This window comes from Diadema setosum, chromosome 6 (assembly GCF_964275005.1).
Source record: "Diadema setosum chromosome 6, eeDiaSeto1, whole genome shotgun sequence".
Taxonomy (NCBI): domain Eukaryota; kingdom Metazoa; phylum Echinodermata; class Echinoidea; order Diadematoida; family Diadematidae; genus Diadema; species Diadema setosum.
This window is the reverse complement of record NC_092690.1, coordinates 4,854,709-4,868,428: the sequence shown is the minus strand read 5'-3', so window position 1 is coordinate 4,868,428 and position 13,720 is coordinate 4,854,709. Positions and strand designations below refer to the sequence as shown.

General features: G+C 38.6%; 1 protein-coding gene across 1 annotated transcript in view; it reads left to right on the top strand.

Annotated features, from left to right (window-relative positions):
• LOC140229912 (uncharacterized) overlaps positions 1–11,929 on the top strand; it is a 65,468-nt gene extending 53,539 nt beyond the window's left edge. Inside the window, exons 9-11 of the mRNA XM_072310111.1 lie at positions 2,393–2,506; positions 3,917–4,065; positions 10,868–11,929. Coding sequence (XP_072166212.1) covers positions 2,393–2,506; positions 3,917–4,065; positions 10,868–11,242 — 638 coding nt within the window. The 3' untranslated portion in view covers positions 11,243–11,929. The remainder of the gene's footprint in view (positions 1–2,392; positions 2,507–3,916; positions 4,066–10,867) is intronic.
• Positions 11,930–13,720: the final 1,791 nt, after the last annotated feature.

Genomic DNA, 13,720 nt, shown 5'->3' with positions numbered 1-13,720 from the left:
TTGTACCAGCATGCTTGCCTGTTCCTATATTAATCCATGTCCATTTTTAATTCATTTAGTTTAACAAAGAAGTATGATGCTTTTTCTTTTTAATAGGCCTATCCTTTTTTTTTTTCATTTTTTTGTTGTTGTTGTGCATTCCACATACATGTTTAAGGTTTATTTAGAAATTATCATTATCTCTTTCCAAACTGGTTTGTGGGGAACTACAAGTGTAAAAAAAAAAAAAAAAAAAAAAAAAAAACCCACAGCACCATCATTCATTTGCAGTAATTACATATAGATTTTTTTTTCCCCTATATTCTTTACGTGGGGGAGATGGGTCTATTCCTACGTGCGGGCGTACCACTGTCCAAATTGCCTGCATAATTTCGTTTTCGTGCCAAACCCGTGATGCCATCTTCCACAGAACTCTTTTTCCATTGCCATTTATTGCACCTCAACTGGGTTAAATGGGAGTTTCCTGGAAACATCAAATATTCCTGGTAGATGGTGTCAATCAGAAATAAAATCAACATTTCTTTGATAACATCTGTGGTGGAGCGTAACTGCTCCCAAAAGAGACGCGAGTTTGGTTTTCTTATTTGGTCCCACCCGCAGTGAGAACGCGCTTGAAATGTGACTTTGCTCAAGAGGCATATTTCACAGGCGTAGGCCAACAAACTTTTCCATGCGAGTCTAGATTTGACTCTGGCGGGGTTGAGTATTTGCATCAAAACGTGGGATTTATTATCAATTATATTCTATCCCTCTTGCTGCCCCCCCCCCCCCCCCCCCCGATGCTGGGATAGCACTCCTATCCTATCTCAATTTTACATTTACCCATCTATTTTATTTCAAGCATTTCGACACAGAGTTATATTTTGAACAAAAACTTCACTCAGCGATCAAGTTGATATCAGCAAATAGAAAAATATTGTGCACACGAGCAGAAGAGTTATATGTTGATTTTGAGTAGGGGAGGGAATTTTAAAAAGTCATATAGCAATTTCAGTAAACACAATCGATTGTCTCCAAAAATATTCATGCATTATATAGTAGCTCATTGGAGCACAACTTCCCTGAAAGTGAACACAAGGAGAATTATTCCCCATGCGCTGTTGTGTAGTTGAAAGTCAACCTTGTACATTGTACATTGATCAAAGATTTATGTTGGCATGTCATATAGCTACTCCACCTTTATTTCTTGTTTTGCTCTCTTAATTTGTTTCAGTTTTAAAGTTGTGAAGGAGTTTTCATGTCATGCCATGCATGTGATATTAATGTGGAATGTTGCCAGTTGATTTCTGTGTCTGAGACAATAACCGCGAGCATCTAGCAAGCGGTAATTAGCACATAAATACAGTTTGTTATGTAGCATGGTGGAATGGTATTGTGTAGTGTGTCAATGGACAGCTGGTTAGAGCATTATCTTTTAGTATAATTGACAATGTACATTTAAATTCTAATTTATATTGAAGTTCATTATAGTAATAGAGTCCGTGGCCTCTTTTTATCATATTAGTAATAATATAATGGCAACATACAGGTTATGCTCAGTTTTTCTAGGGAAGATGCATTCCAATTCTTTTGTTAATTGTATCAATAATGTTAGCAATGATTGGCAGATGAGGTAATCAGAATATTGGTTGGGAGATTGGTTTGGAAAAGCAGGACAAAAAATTACTATGAAGTATGTTGCACATATTTACAGTGTAGATATTCATTTGGTTGCCTAGGTGATGATCAGGGTATTTCAGTCAGCACACATGCCACCGTGCATTTGTATTGCAAAGGTCCTATAAATCTATTTGAATTTATATGTATTGGAAATCAGAGAGGGAGAGAAAGAGCTGAACAATAATATTAAAGAATTGAAGGGGTCAGTGCAATATAGTGCTAACCCACACAATGTTCATTTTGAGATAATCGCTGTTGAATGTTTGGAAAGTCCATACATTGTACATTGATAAAACATGAATGCATGCATTTTTTACCATCTTATTGGCTGAATTCAAATATGATATTTTCACGGAGGTTAGAGTGAAGGATAAGGATTATGAAAATGCATGTAACTCAATTTTGACAGAAGTGTGGGTTACCACTATATTGCACCGACCCCTTCAATTACTTTATGATTCTCTTTGCATTATGTTGTTTGCAGTATTCATTAGATAAATGAATTCACTGGCTGCTTTTAGTTTGTAATTTAGCACAAAAGAGTACAAAGCAAAACAAAAACAAAAATGATAAAGTGATGAAGAAAGAAAAAGGAACTCATAAAAGGGAATCCACCTGATGCTTATTAGAATATTGTGGAGTGCTTTGGAGTTAACCCGCCATTTTAATTTAATGATTTTTTCTCTCATTTCCTCTCTATTTCATCCTCCTCCTTCTCCTCCTCCATCATCAGATGATTCAGACAGGGAGTACGCCGTTCCTCCCCCCAGGGGGCAGGCCCTGGGCGCCGTGCCTCCCCCACCGCCGCCGCACCACACTTCGCATCAGCAGACCAGATCTGGCACAGGTTTGGGGAGAAAACTTGTCACACATAATATTCCTGTAGATGTACTTACTTTTTGTTGCCATTGCAAAATATGCAGCATCTCTGTTCATTTATTCATTGTATTTATTGTACAGAGATGCTAAAAAAAACTTTTTGCAGTTCTTACACCTGTATTTTACCCAAAATGCTTAAGGTTTCATGGCGAATATTGTTCTTTTTTTTTCCCAAAAATTATTACTATACACCTTTGCATGTCTATGGCAAAAGGGGTAAAAATCATGTTTTCCACCAAAAATACGCTTTTTCAGCCATCAGAATGCTGCAATGCTGTTTTAAAGGAGACCTCCAGACGATTTTCAGACTGTTACATTTGAACAACTATACAAATGTAAATTATATATACCGAGTACAGAGTTTCAGAATTCATAGTGATTGGAATGAGGAATAAGAATGTTTTCAAAATTTATAACAAATCGCAATGAACAAGGGTTATGACATGGCAGCCTCACCATAAGAATGCATGAGTTGGGGCTCAAGGAAGCAAAACAAAAGATATGCACGGCATGCATAGATTCTACACAGGTGAAATTGTTAAGCAAGCGGGGTTGTAATGGAATTGCATACCTGAAATATGTCAGGCTCTATGTCATCAACACTGTTTAGTATAATTAGTTTCTCTGCTCAAGGACCACTGTGACAATAATTCCACAAATCTCTACGTGGAACTGTCGATTTATGTACTACATGGTGTGAAATTTTGAAAATCGTCTGGAATGCCCCTTTAAGGTTCCCATCCCTTATTGTATAAAAACTTTTAATAATCTGCATTGCTTACAAATTGTTGTATTCCTGTATGATTTATATGTACATCCGTATGCTTTGTATTTCTGTTACCTTTCTGTTGGATATAAAAACATAGATATAATTTTTTAAAGATACATACACATACTGTCTCTGATAATAAGAATACCCCACACAACTTTATTCCAATATTTTCCCACCTCGCTATATGATACGTATGAACAGCAGTGTCAAACTAAAGCATTTTCTAGATTTATCAGTATGGCGATATTTGTTATATAAAACTCTTGGAAGTTCACAGCACAATCCTCTAAATTTTCCATGTCAACATCAGCATACAGACTAGACGGCTATGTTCGGCAGTTTGCTGGAGTGCAGCCACCACAGTTTTAAATGATGCTTTTTACGAGCCGGCATATTGAAGTCGGCACCAGTGTAGAGCTTTCAGAGGCAATATAAACCATGAAAGTGAGACAGAGGTATCCGATGAGTAATGTGCCCCTTTGTGCTCTAGTTTAGTTTTTGTCACATATATTAATGCTCATTGCATTGTGTCCAAACAGCTATGGTCTTTCCTCCTCTCGACCAACTTTCACTCCTATTCGATCTCGAACCAACTTTCACTTTCAGTGCGCGAACCTCCAGAAGAGTACAACCTCCCACCCACGCCTCCTGTTACTCAGCAGCAGAATCCACTCTTCCCGAGGGGTGTCAACTACAACACCAGTGCAGCGTCAAACAGTCCCACCCCTCCACTCTTGAACAGAACATCCCCACAGGTGAGTGGGCTCTGCCCGTTCCATTGTTGCTATCCCAGTGGGTAGGTTTTGTGTTGTGTGTGCCATGTGTGTTTTGTAATATATATGAACTGAGATCTCTAGCACCCCCTCAATATAGAATGGAATGGTCTCTTACATGAAGCACGCTCAGAGAGACAGGTCACTTGACCCTATTTGTTCAGTCTTTGGGTCTTTTACTGACTATGACTAGAGATACCATGGTGCTAATAGTCGTGTGTTTAGCAGTAGTTGTACAATGTACATGTATGTATGTATATTCATATTTGAGTTACATAATATACAATATATGCGTACATACTACTGTATATACATGATGTACACTGAATATTTTGTTGTTGTTGTAGTTGTTGGTATAACGAATGTGAAAAAGTGACTACTCCACAGTACAATGCTCAGTAATTTACAAAATATATAATTTCAATGTGTTTGTGACACATGACATCTCTGTACTGATATGATAGCTTGGCTTGTTATCTTCCGCCCCCCCCCCCCCCTCTATGTACCCCTATTTTCGCTCCCTTACCCCCTCTCCATCCCCTTTTTCTAGATTAATAATTTACAACAGAATGTGACATGGCATGTAATAGTAAAAAGGTGTCAAGAAAATATGAATGGAATTGTTCAATCCTTATTTCTTTTATTTTTTTATTGTGATGAAAGGTTAATTTCTTGAATTGTTATTGAGATATTTTAAGCAAATATGAGTCCCCACGCTTCTTGGTAGAGTCTGGTCACATCTTCTTTTCAAGTACAAGAATAATCCATAATATGGTATTCCTGAATATATGTTGTCGACGTAATTTTACTACCATGACACACAAATTGTTGTTGAGTTCCCTTGGAGGGGTTTGCCGAGGGGGAAGGTGAAATTTGCCATAACTTTAATAATCTATTACTTTACAATGAACATTCTTCTTTTTTCCTCCAAGTTTCACCAAGTGTAATGTGCATTCACATTGGAACTGATTTGTCATCACAGGGCCCTGTTTCAAAAAGCTGTTCGTAAAGTTACGCACGACCTTACAAACAGCTTAAATATGGCAAACCAAGTGGGTTTCCTAATCTTTGTTAATTTCAATAGCTAAAGTTGAAATTTGCAGATGATGTATTCATACATTTTACAACAAGCTTTTAGAAAGAAAATGAAATTTTGCTCAAGCAATGTAGATGAATTGATAGCTGTACTCTGTTAAAACATACATGTGTGTATTTAAAAAATTGGAACACATATTGGCACTTCTTTTCCAGTGTTAGTAAAGTCATGCGTACCTGTACGAACAGCTTTATGAAATAGGGTCCCGTTTTCATTGGCAAAATACCATAGTAACAGATAACCACAGTATTTCAGTTGGTACTATTCTCATATCAAGAAATTCCTACAGGGTATTTCTTGTCCGAACATTATGTTCCGAGTTAAGCAATGCATGTCTGTACATGGTATAATTTTGAAAGATTTGATTTCAAGCATTAGGTGTGAATACATGATTTCAACTTAATGGGAGGGCTGCTACTAAACTCTTTTAATAGTAGAAATGCAATTAAAAAACTGTCACCTACAAATATTACATCTATAAATAATCATTCTATGCCCCAATGAAAGTACTTGGTGCAGTGAAGATATTACTGTAAATTGTAATTTTGTCAGTATTTACCACATGGATACCATTTTCTCCTTCCTTCCTGTAGAAAGTGTTTAAATTGTCACATGGTTTAAGTTTCTAATGCCAGCCAGACTTTGACTGGCTGAAGATGCCGTATAGGTATTTGTAATTATGCCCGACATGACTTTCACAAGCAGGAGCGGTTTCACTTTTAGAGTGATCACCATCACTCAAATTTAATAGTCTTCAGTTAATAGTGGAGATAATTTGTCAGCAGAGTTGTCATTATGGTTTGTCATTAAAAAGATTCCCTGATGTGTGAAAGTTGCGGTAATGCAACATGATTATGGACTTTGCTTCCTGTATGTGTATTAAAGAAGGAATAATGAAAAAAAAAACAACAACAACAAAACAAAACAAAACAATACAAAACAAAACTCATTAACAATGCACATGTGCAAGTTACAAGATAAAGGTTTTTCGTAACTGGCAAGACGGAAGAATATATTTATGAAACATTAGATGACCTACATGTACATGCATTCATGTCTAATGGTTTGTTATAATGTAATCATGTGACTAACGCAGCAAGGATCAAAATTGTTATATTACGAGCGGCAACATCACATAAGGTGATATAATTCCAGAATTTGACTGTTTGTCAATGGTGAAAGCCTGAAATATTTCAACCACATAGGCCTATATGTACATAACACATCAAATAGTCGTTGTAATGTAATGCCTGACAATCTATTGGGAGTTATATTTCCCCTTGAGATGTTTTCCTTCAGCGCTGGGCTCTTGTAGGAAATATGATCTCTTGAGGAATATACACTGTATGACTCCAGCAGGGATGTGAAGTGTTACATTACACGTCTTCAAAGGCAATGTCTGTATACCTGGTACATGTACTAGTCCATAATTACCTCCGCCGAGGGAGGAGGTTATGTTTTCGTTACCGTTGGTTTGTTTGTTAGTTAGTTACATTGTAGTTTATCATTGTGCAAAATAACTCAAAAAGTAGTAAACGGATTTGGATGAAACTTACAGGAGAGCCTGAGAATGACATAAGTAACAAACAATTAAATTTTGGTAGTGATCCGAGAATTTTAGGGGAATTTATGAAGGATTTTTGACATTTTGGCAGGTAGGGTCAATGAACTTGGAGTTCAGGCTGCGCGTATTTGAGGTTTGCATGCGCGCACTAAAGTGCGTGCTCTAGTTTCTGCTAGGGCAAGGCGCACCGTGCAGCTGAGGGTTTATGACATAACAAAGACTTCTATATTGGGAAATCGGGCGACTTTCATCACACAATGCTATAAGTATGTATGGGTGGAAATCACTGATATCTCTATGGAAGAACAAGATCAGTGGTGGAAATGAGCTGCATGCTTGGCAGAGGTCTGCGCTCTCAGAGTGCTTCTCTAGTTTAACATATTAATCGTGAGCACTGATTTATTGCTCTGATTTGTGGTTTAGTAACATTCACATCTGTACTCATCCACCATTGCATCTGATGATGGTATGAGCAGTGGACAGACTTGAATTAAATTGCATCTGAAATGTATGGAATCTTTGACCCGTTGAGGATGAGTCCTGTCGGAGTATACTCGGTCAAGTGTCTATGGGAAATGTGTGTTGTAGCAAACTCAAACTGTCCTCAATGGGTCGAAGTGCCCCCAAAAAGGTGACTTGTGCAACTAGCCAAGGCATCCTCTTGACCAAAATGCATTTTGTGAACATGCATTTATATTCAATTATTCATTTTTTGTTTTATGTGTGTGAAGTCCTTGTCTATTAACCCATACCACATAAATGAATGAATGAATGAATGGTCTGAAAACCTGAGTCTACTAACGCCGTAACCTTTCACCTTTCTCGTGCACGCCGTACATTAGCTCTCTAACACTTCATGGCCCGTTTCCGTGCCGACTGGTAAGAGAAATGACTATTCACCGTGCCTCTTCGCCTGCAGAACGCTTCGTGTTTCCCAGCTGTGAGGCGGTTCTTGTTTTGCGAAGAGGGCAAATGTGCATTCAAATTTTCTTCTCAATTGTTTCCTTTTTTTTATCGGACTCAATGTAGCAAATGCTTGAATGAAAAGTGTTTTTTGTTCATGAAAGATTGTGAGTACATTCCATGATTGTACTCTCTCTCCTAGCCCATCCTTCCCCTGCTCTCTCCCTCGGTCTGCTGTCCCACTTTTTTTTTTCCCCCACTCTGCTTCCGCATCCCACCCCCCCAATATCTCTCTAGTGCCTCCAGTTTTGAACTGTGTATGACTTTGCAGGCTATTTAGTTTTGAGATGCTTTCATTGATAAATGACGAATTCATGGTTACAACAAAACAAAAGAAACACTTTAGATGGCATTCATTTGTGAAACTCTTTTTTTTTTTTTTAATATTCACATCCAGGCAAAGAAAGAATGAATTGGCTCTTGCTTTTTTTCTTTTTTCTTTAGGCTGTTATGTCAAAGGTCAAAGGTCACAGGGTTGACATGGAAGGCCATAGAGTCATTCTTTCTCTATTCCTTCTCTTAATAACCTTTAATCCTCATAATAATCTAACTGTTGTCCCTCATCATAATGTAACCTTTAATCCTTATCACATTCTCACCCTTAATCATTATTATAATCTAAACCATATGTATTTATTATAATCTAACCTTCAATTTGTATCATAATGCATTGTATAACCTTTTATCCTGATAATGATTTACCATTAATCCCGGTAATGAGCTATCCTTCAAACCTTTGATCCTTATACAAATCTAATTAAGTCATATTTGGTGCACGAATATCATGTGACCCGGTATTTTGTTAGGACAGGCGTATGCTTGGTATGAAATGTATTCAAGGTCAAAGGTCAACACATTGAGAATGAATCTGAAGGTTTTCATAATTACCGGTGTCAAGAGATGGTGATTATTCAACCAGCTAGAATTGGACATTTATAACCAAACGATTATAAAACCATTGTAGATATCAATGTAAAATACCGTGGAGGGTAATCACAGAGGAGGAAAATTCAGTTGATGTGTTTTTGTCTTAATTTGCTTGGCAGGTGTAATTCTCGGTATCGCCAATACCTAGGTGCCGTGCGAAGAGCAGCATTTTAAATGCATTATGGGATAGCCCAGGAGAAAAACTTGTTCTGGTTTTGGCTGCATAATACAATGCACTCAGGTCACGTTCAGTCTTTATCCAGGGGTATTTTTTGTTGAAGATTTCTTCGCTTTTCATCATGTGACCAGCACACTGAAGTCGTGCAGTGGTGAACCATATCTCTAGCGACCGCAAATCAATAAAATTTGGAAATTTTAAATTCTTTTTTAGTCGAATTCTAAGCGCTCTTTTTTAGTCGAATTCTAAGTGAAGAAAAAAAGCAGCAACGAAAGAAAAGCAGACGAAAATTGCATTGAATTGCATTGGAACTAAGACAATGGACAAACCAATCAGAAACGACATTGGCACTGAGGGATCCCAAAGTGCATCTGTGATAGCGCAGAAATTTTCTGCGCATTGGCGATACCGAGAATTACCTTTTTTTTTTTCACCCCTTTGCATTCCTCAACTGTCTCTGTATACTGAAATGCTGCCTTGTATGGTATACTGGTGCCGTGATGTTCAAACAAGGAAATGACATAAGCTGCTTTACAGTGTCAATGCTCATAGATTACTAGTCTTTTAGGGGGAAAGTTTGTACATGTGTATACATTTTTCCCGTTTGCCTTGCTAACTTCTCCGAATGATGCGACTGTAATCTGACCCAAACTCTCTTTGCCTTTTGTTATTGTTGCTTTGCGCCCCTTAAAGGGATGGTATAGTATTGGTGGAAATGAGGATTGGGCTGTTAACTTTTTTGTGAGATGCCAAGAAACTACTTACAAAATATAGTACAGAGCATGCCATTCTAAGAGAAATTCAAAGTTTATGTAGATGAAAATCAGTTTTGGAATCACTGAAACATCCAAAAACAAAGTAAAACAAAGCGATCCTAATTAAAGGTGGGTCCCGCTTTTTATTAGGAATGCTCTTTTTTGGATGTCTCAGCCATTTTAGAAGTGATTTTCATCAAGTGAATGTTGGATCCCTCTTGGAATTACATGCTCTTTCATATTTTATGAGAGGTTTCTCATTATCTTGCCAAAAAATAATATTAGAAACCTGTTGTTAGGTCTCAACCAAAACTATACGCTCCCTATAATGATCTGGCCTCCATGTATGAAGAGGGTGGATGTGATTCAATTGTCTTCATCTGCATGCATAGTATTGGGCAAGGACTCCTTGGATACAAAGTATTTTGCCCCCCTGGGGGTAAGAACCGCCAGAGAGTGTAGTTGACCAACGGTGGTAATGGCCAGGGGAAATAGTCCAGGGACAGTTTTGCATGGTGATCTTTTAGCGTGTGCAAAGAGTTGTTGGTGTTACTGCATGGTATGCAGTCAAAGTAACTCCTGCTCATTTGATATTTGTTGCTTTCTCATTTGTTATGTCCTGGCGAATTTTTTGATGTCATGTGACTCTGATTGAGAGAGGTAGGAGGTGCCCTCTCTCTGATAGTTTGTTTTTCTGTTCTTTTTTTTTTTCCAGTAGTGTCTTGCAATGAACATGTTATTTCTCCTTTGCGTGTGCTTTACTCTTTTTGTTTAAAGTTGTGTACTGCATGTCACAGTGAAACTTGATGCAGTTTATACCAAAGAGAAAAGTTTTCTTTGCTTCGTGTTGAAGATTGGATCAATGTAACATAATCTGGTCACGGTTTACTGACTTGAAAATGCCACAGCAGACTGTTCAGGGTTTTTTATTTGCAGCTGTACAACTGATGTTGGAGTAGAGGGTGTACATGTATGTATACATATTCTGTGTACATGTATATGTATTAAAATGCACAGTGTGCATTTATTCCACTCCTTTCGAGTTTTCCAGTCCATTCGAATGTAGCCATGGGTATATGCAGGTGTCCATTGTACAATAGTATCTTTTTTGCTTGTACAAAATTTTGTAAATTCAGAATAGTTCCGATGTTGTAGCACAAGACTGATGTTAATTTTGCCTGGATTTGGAGTTATTGTTGTAAAAATGTCGAATGCAACATTCTTTTATTACTTTATTGATATTCTTCATCATTCCATCTCTCTCCTTTTCTTGTTTTTCTCCCATTTATTTCTCCTTCCAGACATCCCCGCCCGGTCTACCAGCCGGGGGTGTAGCCCCCGCCGTCCCACCCCCACCTCTCCCCTCCCAGCCTCGCCCGCCGCCGGCCGTCCCTCCCACCACCGGACACCTCCACCATCATCATCCCCATCATCCGGCCACGCCCTCCAGCAGCAGCAACACGCGGCCGCTGCCCACGCCCCCGCCGCCGCTCCCGCCCGGAGCCCCTGGGGGTGGCAGCAATGGGGACAGTCTGGAAGCAATTGTGCGGGTGCTGACCCAAGAAGGCTTCAGCCGGGGCGAGGTCATGAAGGCGCTGGACATCACCCAAAATAACGTTCCCATGGCGCGCCGCATCCTCAAGGAACTCACCCACCCCGGTCATTCATCTACTTAAACCCCCCGATCCCCTCCTCCTCCTTCCTGTTAATCTTGAAATCAAAAGAAAGCTCTGCTTTTGCTGCACTTATCCTTTTTATGTGTCCCATCTTATGTTTTCTCGTGCACTTATTTGCATGTCGACTAGCCGACAATGACAAAAGCTGCTAATGAGATGGAGTGGGGCTCTTCAGGAGCATTCTTTCACCACTGGAAGGATTTCTGTGGCCTCTGCCATTAGTGGCCAATATCTTTCTCGTATCTTTCATCATTGCGTTTTTAGTTGTAGTTGTCAAAGGTCTTCATGACGCTAACTGACTTGTGAATATTCCGTGTGTATCAATGATGGGCATAGAATGAATTTTTTTTTTTTCATTTTATTCATATATTTTTGTTTTCCTACCTTGTTGATTGGTATGAGCATTGATGCCCCGGGATATGGTGGAAAATTGTTGATCACAGAAACAGTTGTGCTGTTCTGAATGCTTTGTATGCAGCACAAGAGCAAAGCAGTTTGCCTCAAGGCTTGGATGCAGTGACCTTAATGTACTGCCCTGCTGCCTCGGATTTTATGATTTGTGTTTTTGTTTCCTTCAGTACAGTAGCAGAATGTTGTAATAGTTACGCAAATGTAACAAATATAGTGATTATCATGACATCGTGGTCAAAAAACATGGGAGGCCACACTGTTGCTACTCAGATGGTGGTCATGAGAGATTCTCCCGCCTGGACCCTCAAGCAAAATTGGAGACCTTAGTTGCGTGAACCGATGTACAATGTTGTGTGCACGTCACGCATAGCATGTCAGGAGCACAAAGCCACAGCATCCTTTGCGGCCAGGGTCCAGGGTCTGCTTAAAGTGCCCTGGAAGCTCTAGGGTTATAGATGCTCTCTCGTTCCATCTTAGCCTTATTTTTGAACGTGTACTGTATGACAAAAGTAAAGATGTGCGGAAGAAAGCTTAATTTTGAGCGGGAGAACTTGCCTCTGACATGAGAGACGCACAGCTAGGGCAGAAGAAATTCTTCCCCAAATGGGAGAACTTGAGATTTTGAAATAAATTGACTCAGAGCTAGAGATTTCCTTCTAAAAACGGTAGAGTTGGAGTCTCTGCCACTTTGGCAATCTCTCTCAGTTGCCAGTCACCGCTTGATTTGCGGTAATCTCTGAGTGTGGTATGGTAGTCCTGTTGCTCGGGCAATATTCCTGAATATGCCCCTTGGCTGGGCAATATTCTTTTCCCCCATTGACTGGGCAATATTCTTTTCCCCCATTGACTGTCAGCTACTGCTAGTGAGCTCGGCATGAGTAATAAAGGAGTACTTTACTTTTCAATCACCCCAATGCGTGGTGGGCACCAACAAAGCACTGTACATAACAAAAACCACATCCAGACGTACAAATGACACTTAGAATCGAACTAGAGAATATTAACAAGCTAAGCTGGCATTTACCAGCTGGGCCCATGCATGTATAATGTCAGCATTTATATTCTAAACAATAAGTTGCCATGTACAGTATATTGATTCTTTTTCAAATGCAGGTCGTACCAGCCAACAATAACTAGGTATATGAATGGTATGTACAGAGACATTTCAGCAGCCGAGAAATACATGTATTGTACTCCCAACTTTACTCATGTCAAGGCAAGTTAGATAAAAAGACTTAACAATTATTAGACGGTATGCCTTAAAAACTGAAAGGTCATATAAAACGAAGATAGTCACATTGGTCCTATATGACAGCTTACTACATTTTTCATGTATGAAATAAAATGTCCCACTTTCTATTCCAGTGTTTTAAAAGATAAAAGCTAGGCCTAATAATTATGTGTCTAACAGATAATTTGCTCTTTAAAGCCACCATACATAGTCATATAATGTAAGCACAACCCCATATGCCTTTGTATGACTTTCATCGAGATTAGGGCATCAGTTAAAGGCATAATTTACCATTTGCAGATGAAAGCATTAGTGCTATAAAATAGTTCTAAAATGTGAGTTAGGGATAGAAACAACCACTGTCAAAATTTGAATCCGTATAATCGATGTTAAGTGTTGTTAAATACACAAAATGTGAACAATAGTTATAATAAAAAATTTTCCAGACTAAACCGTATACAGTTACGGTTTATTGAGAAAAACCCTGATATCTCCTTATATTTTAGGTTTTATTGCAAATATTTCATATGGTAGGATGTTTTATGATACAACAGACCTACACATATGCATCAAATATGATATCTTGAAAATTTTTGAAATCACTGCTCCCAAAGGTAAACTGGACCTTTAATGTGAAAATGACCAAAAAAAAAAAAAAAGGAAAGGAGAGGCAAAAGAAAGGAGAAAAACAAAAGAAGAAAACAAACTAAACTTTTCCAAAACTTCATATTATTTTAGTTTATCACCTGCTCTGTCAGAAAGCAGTCTCAACTCTGAACAGTTTGACAGTTTATTAGAGACTGCACAAGGTTTCTGCCTGCCAGACAGTTGCAAGA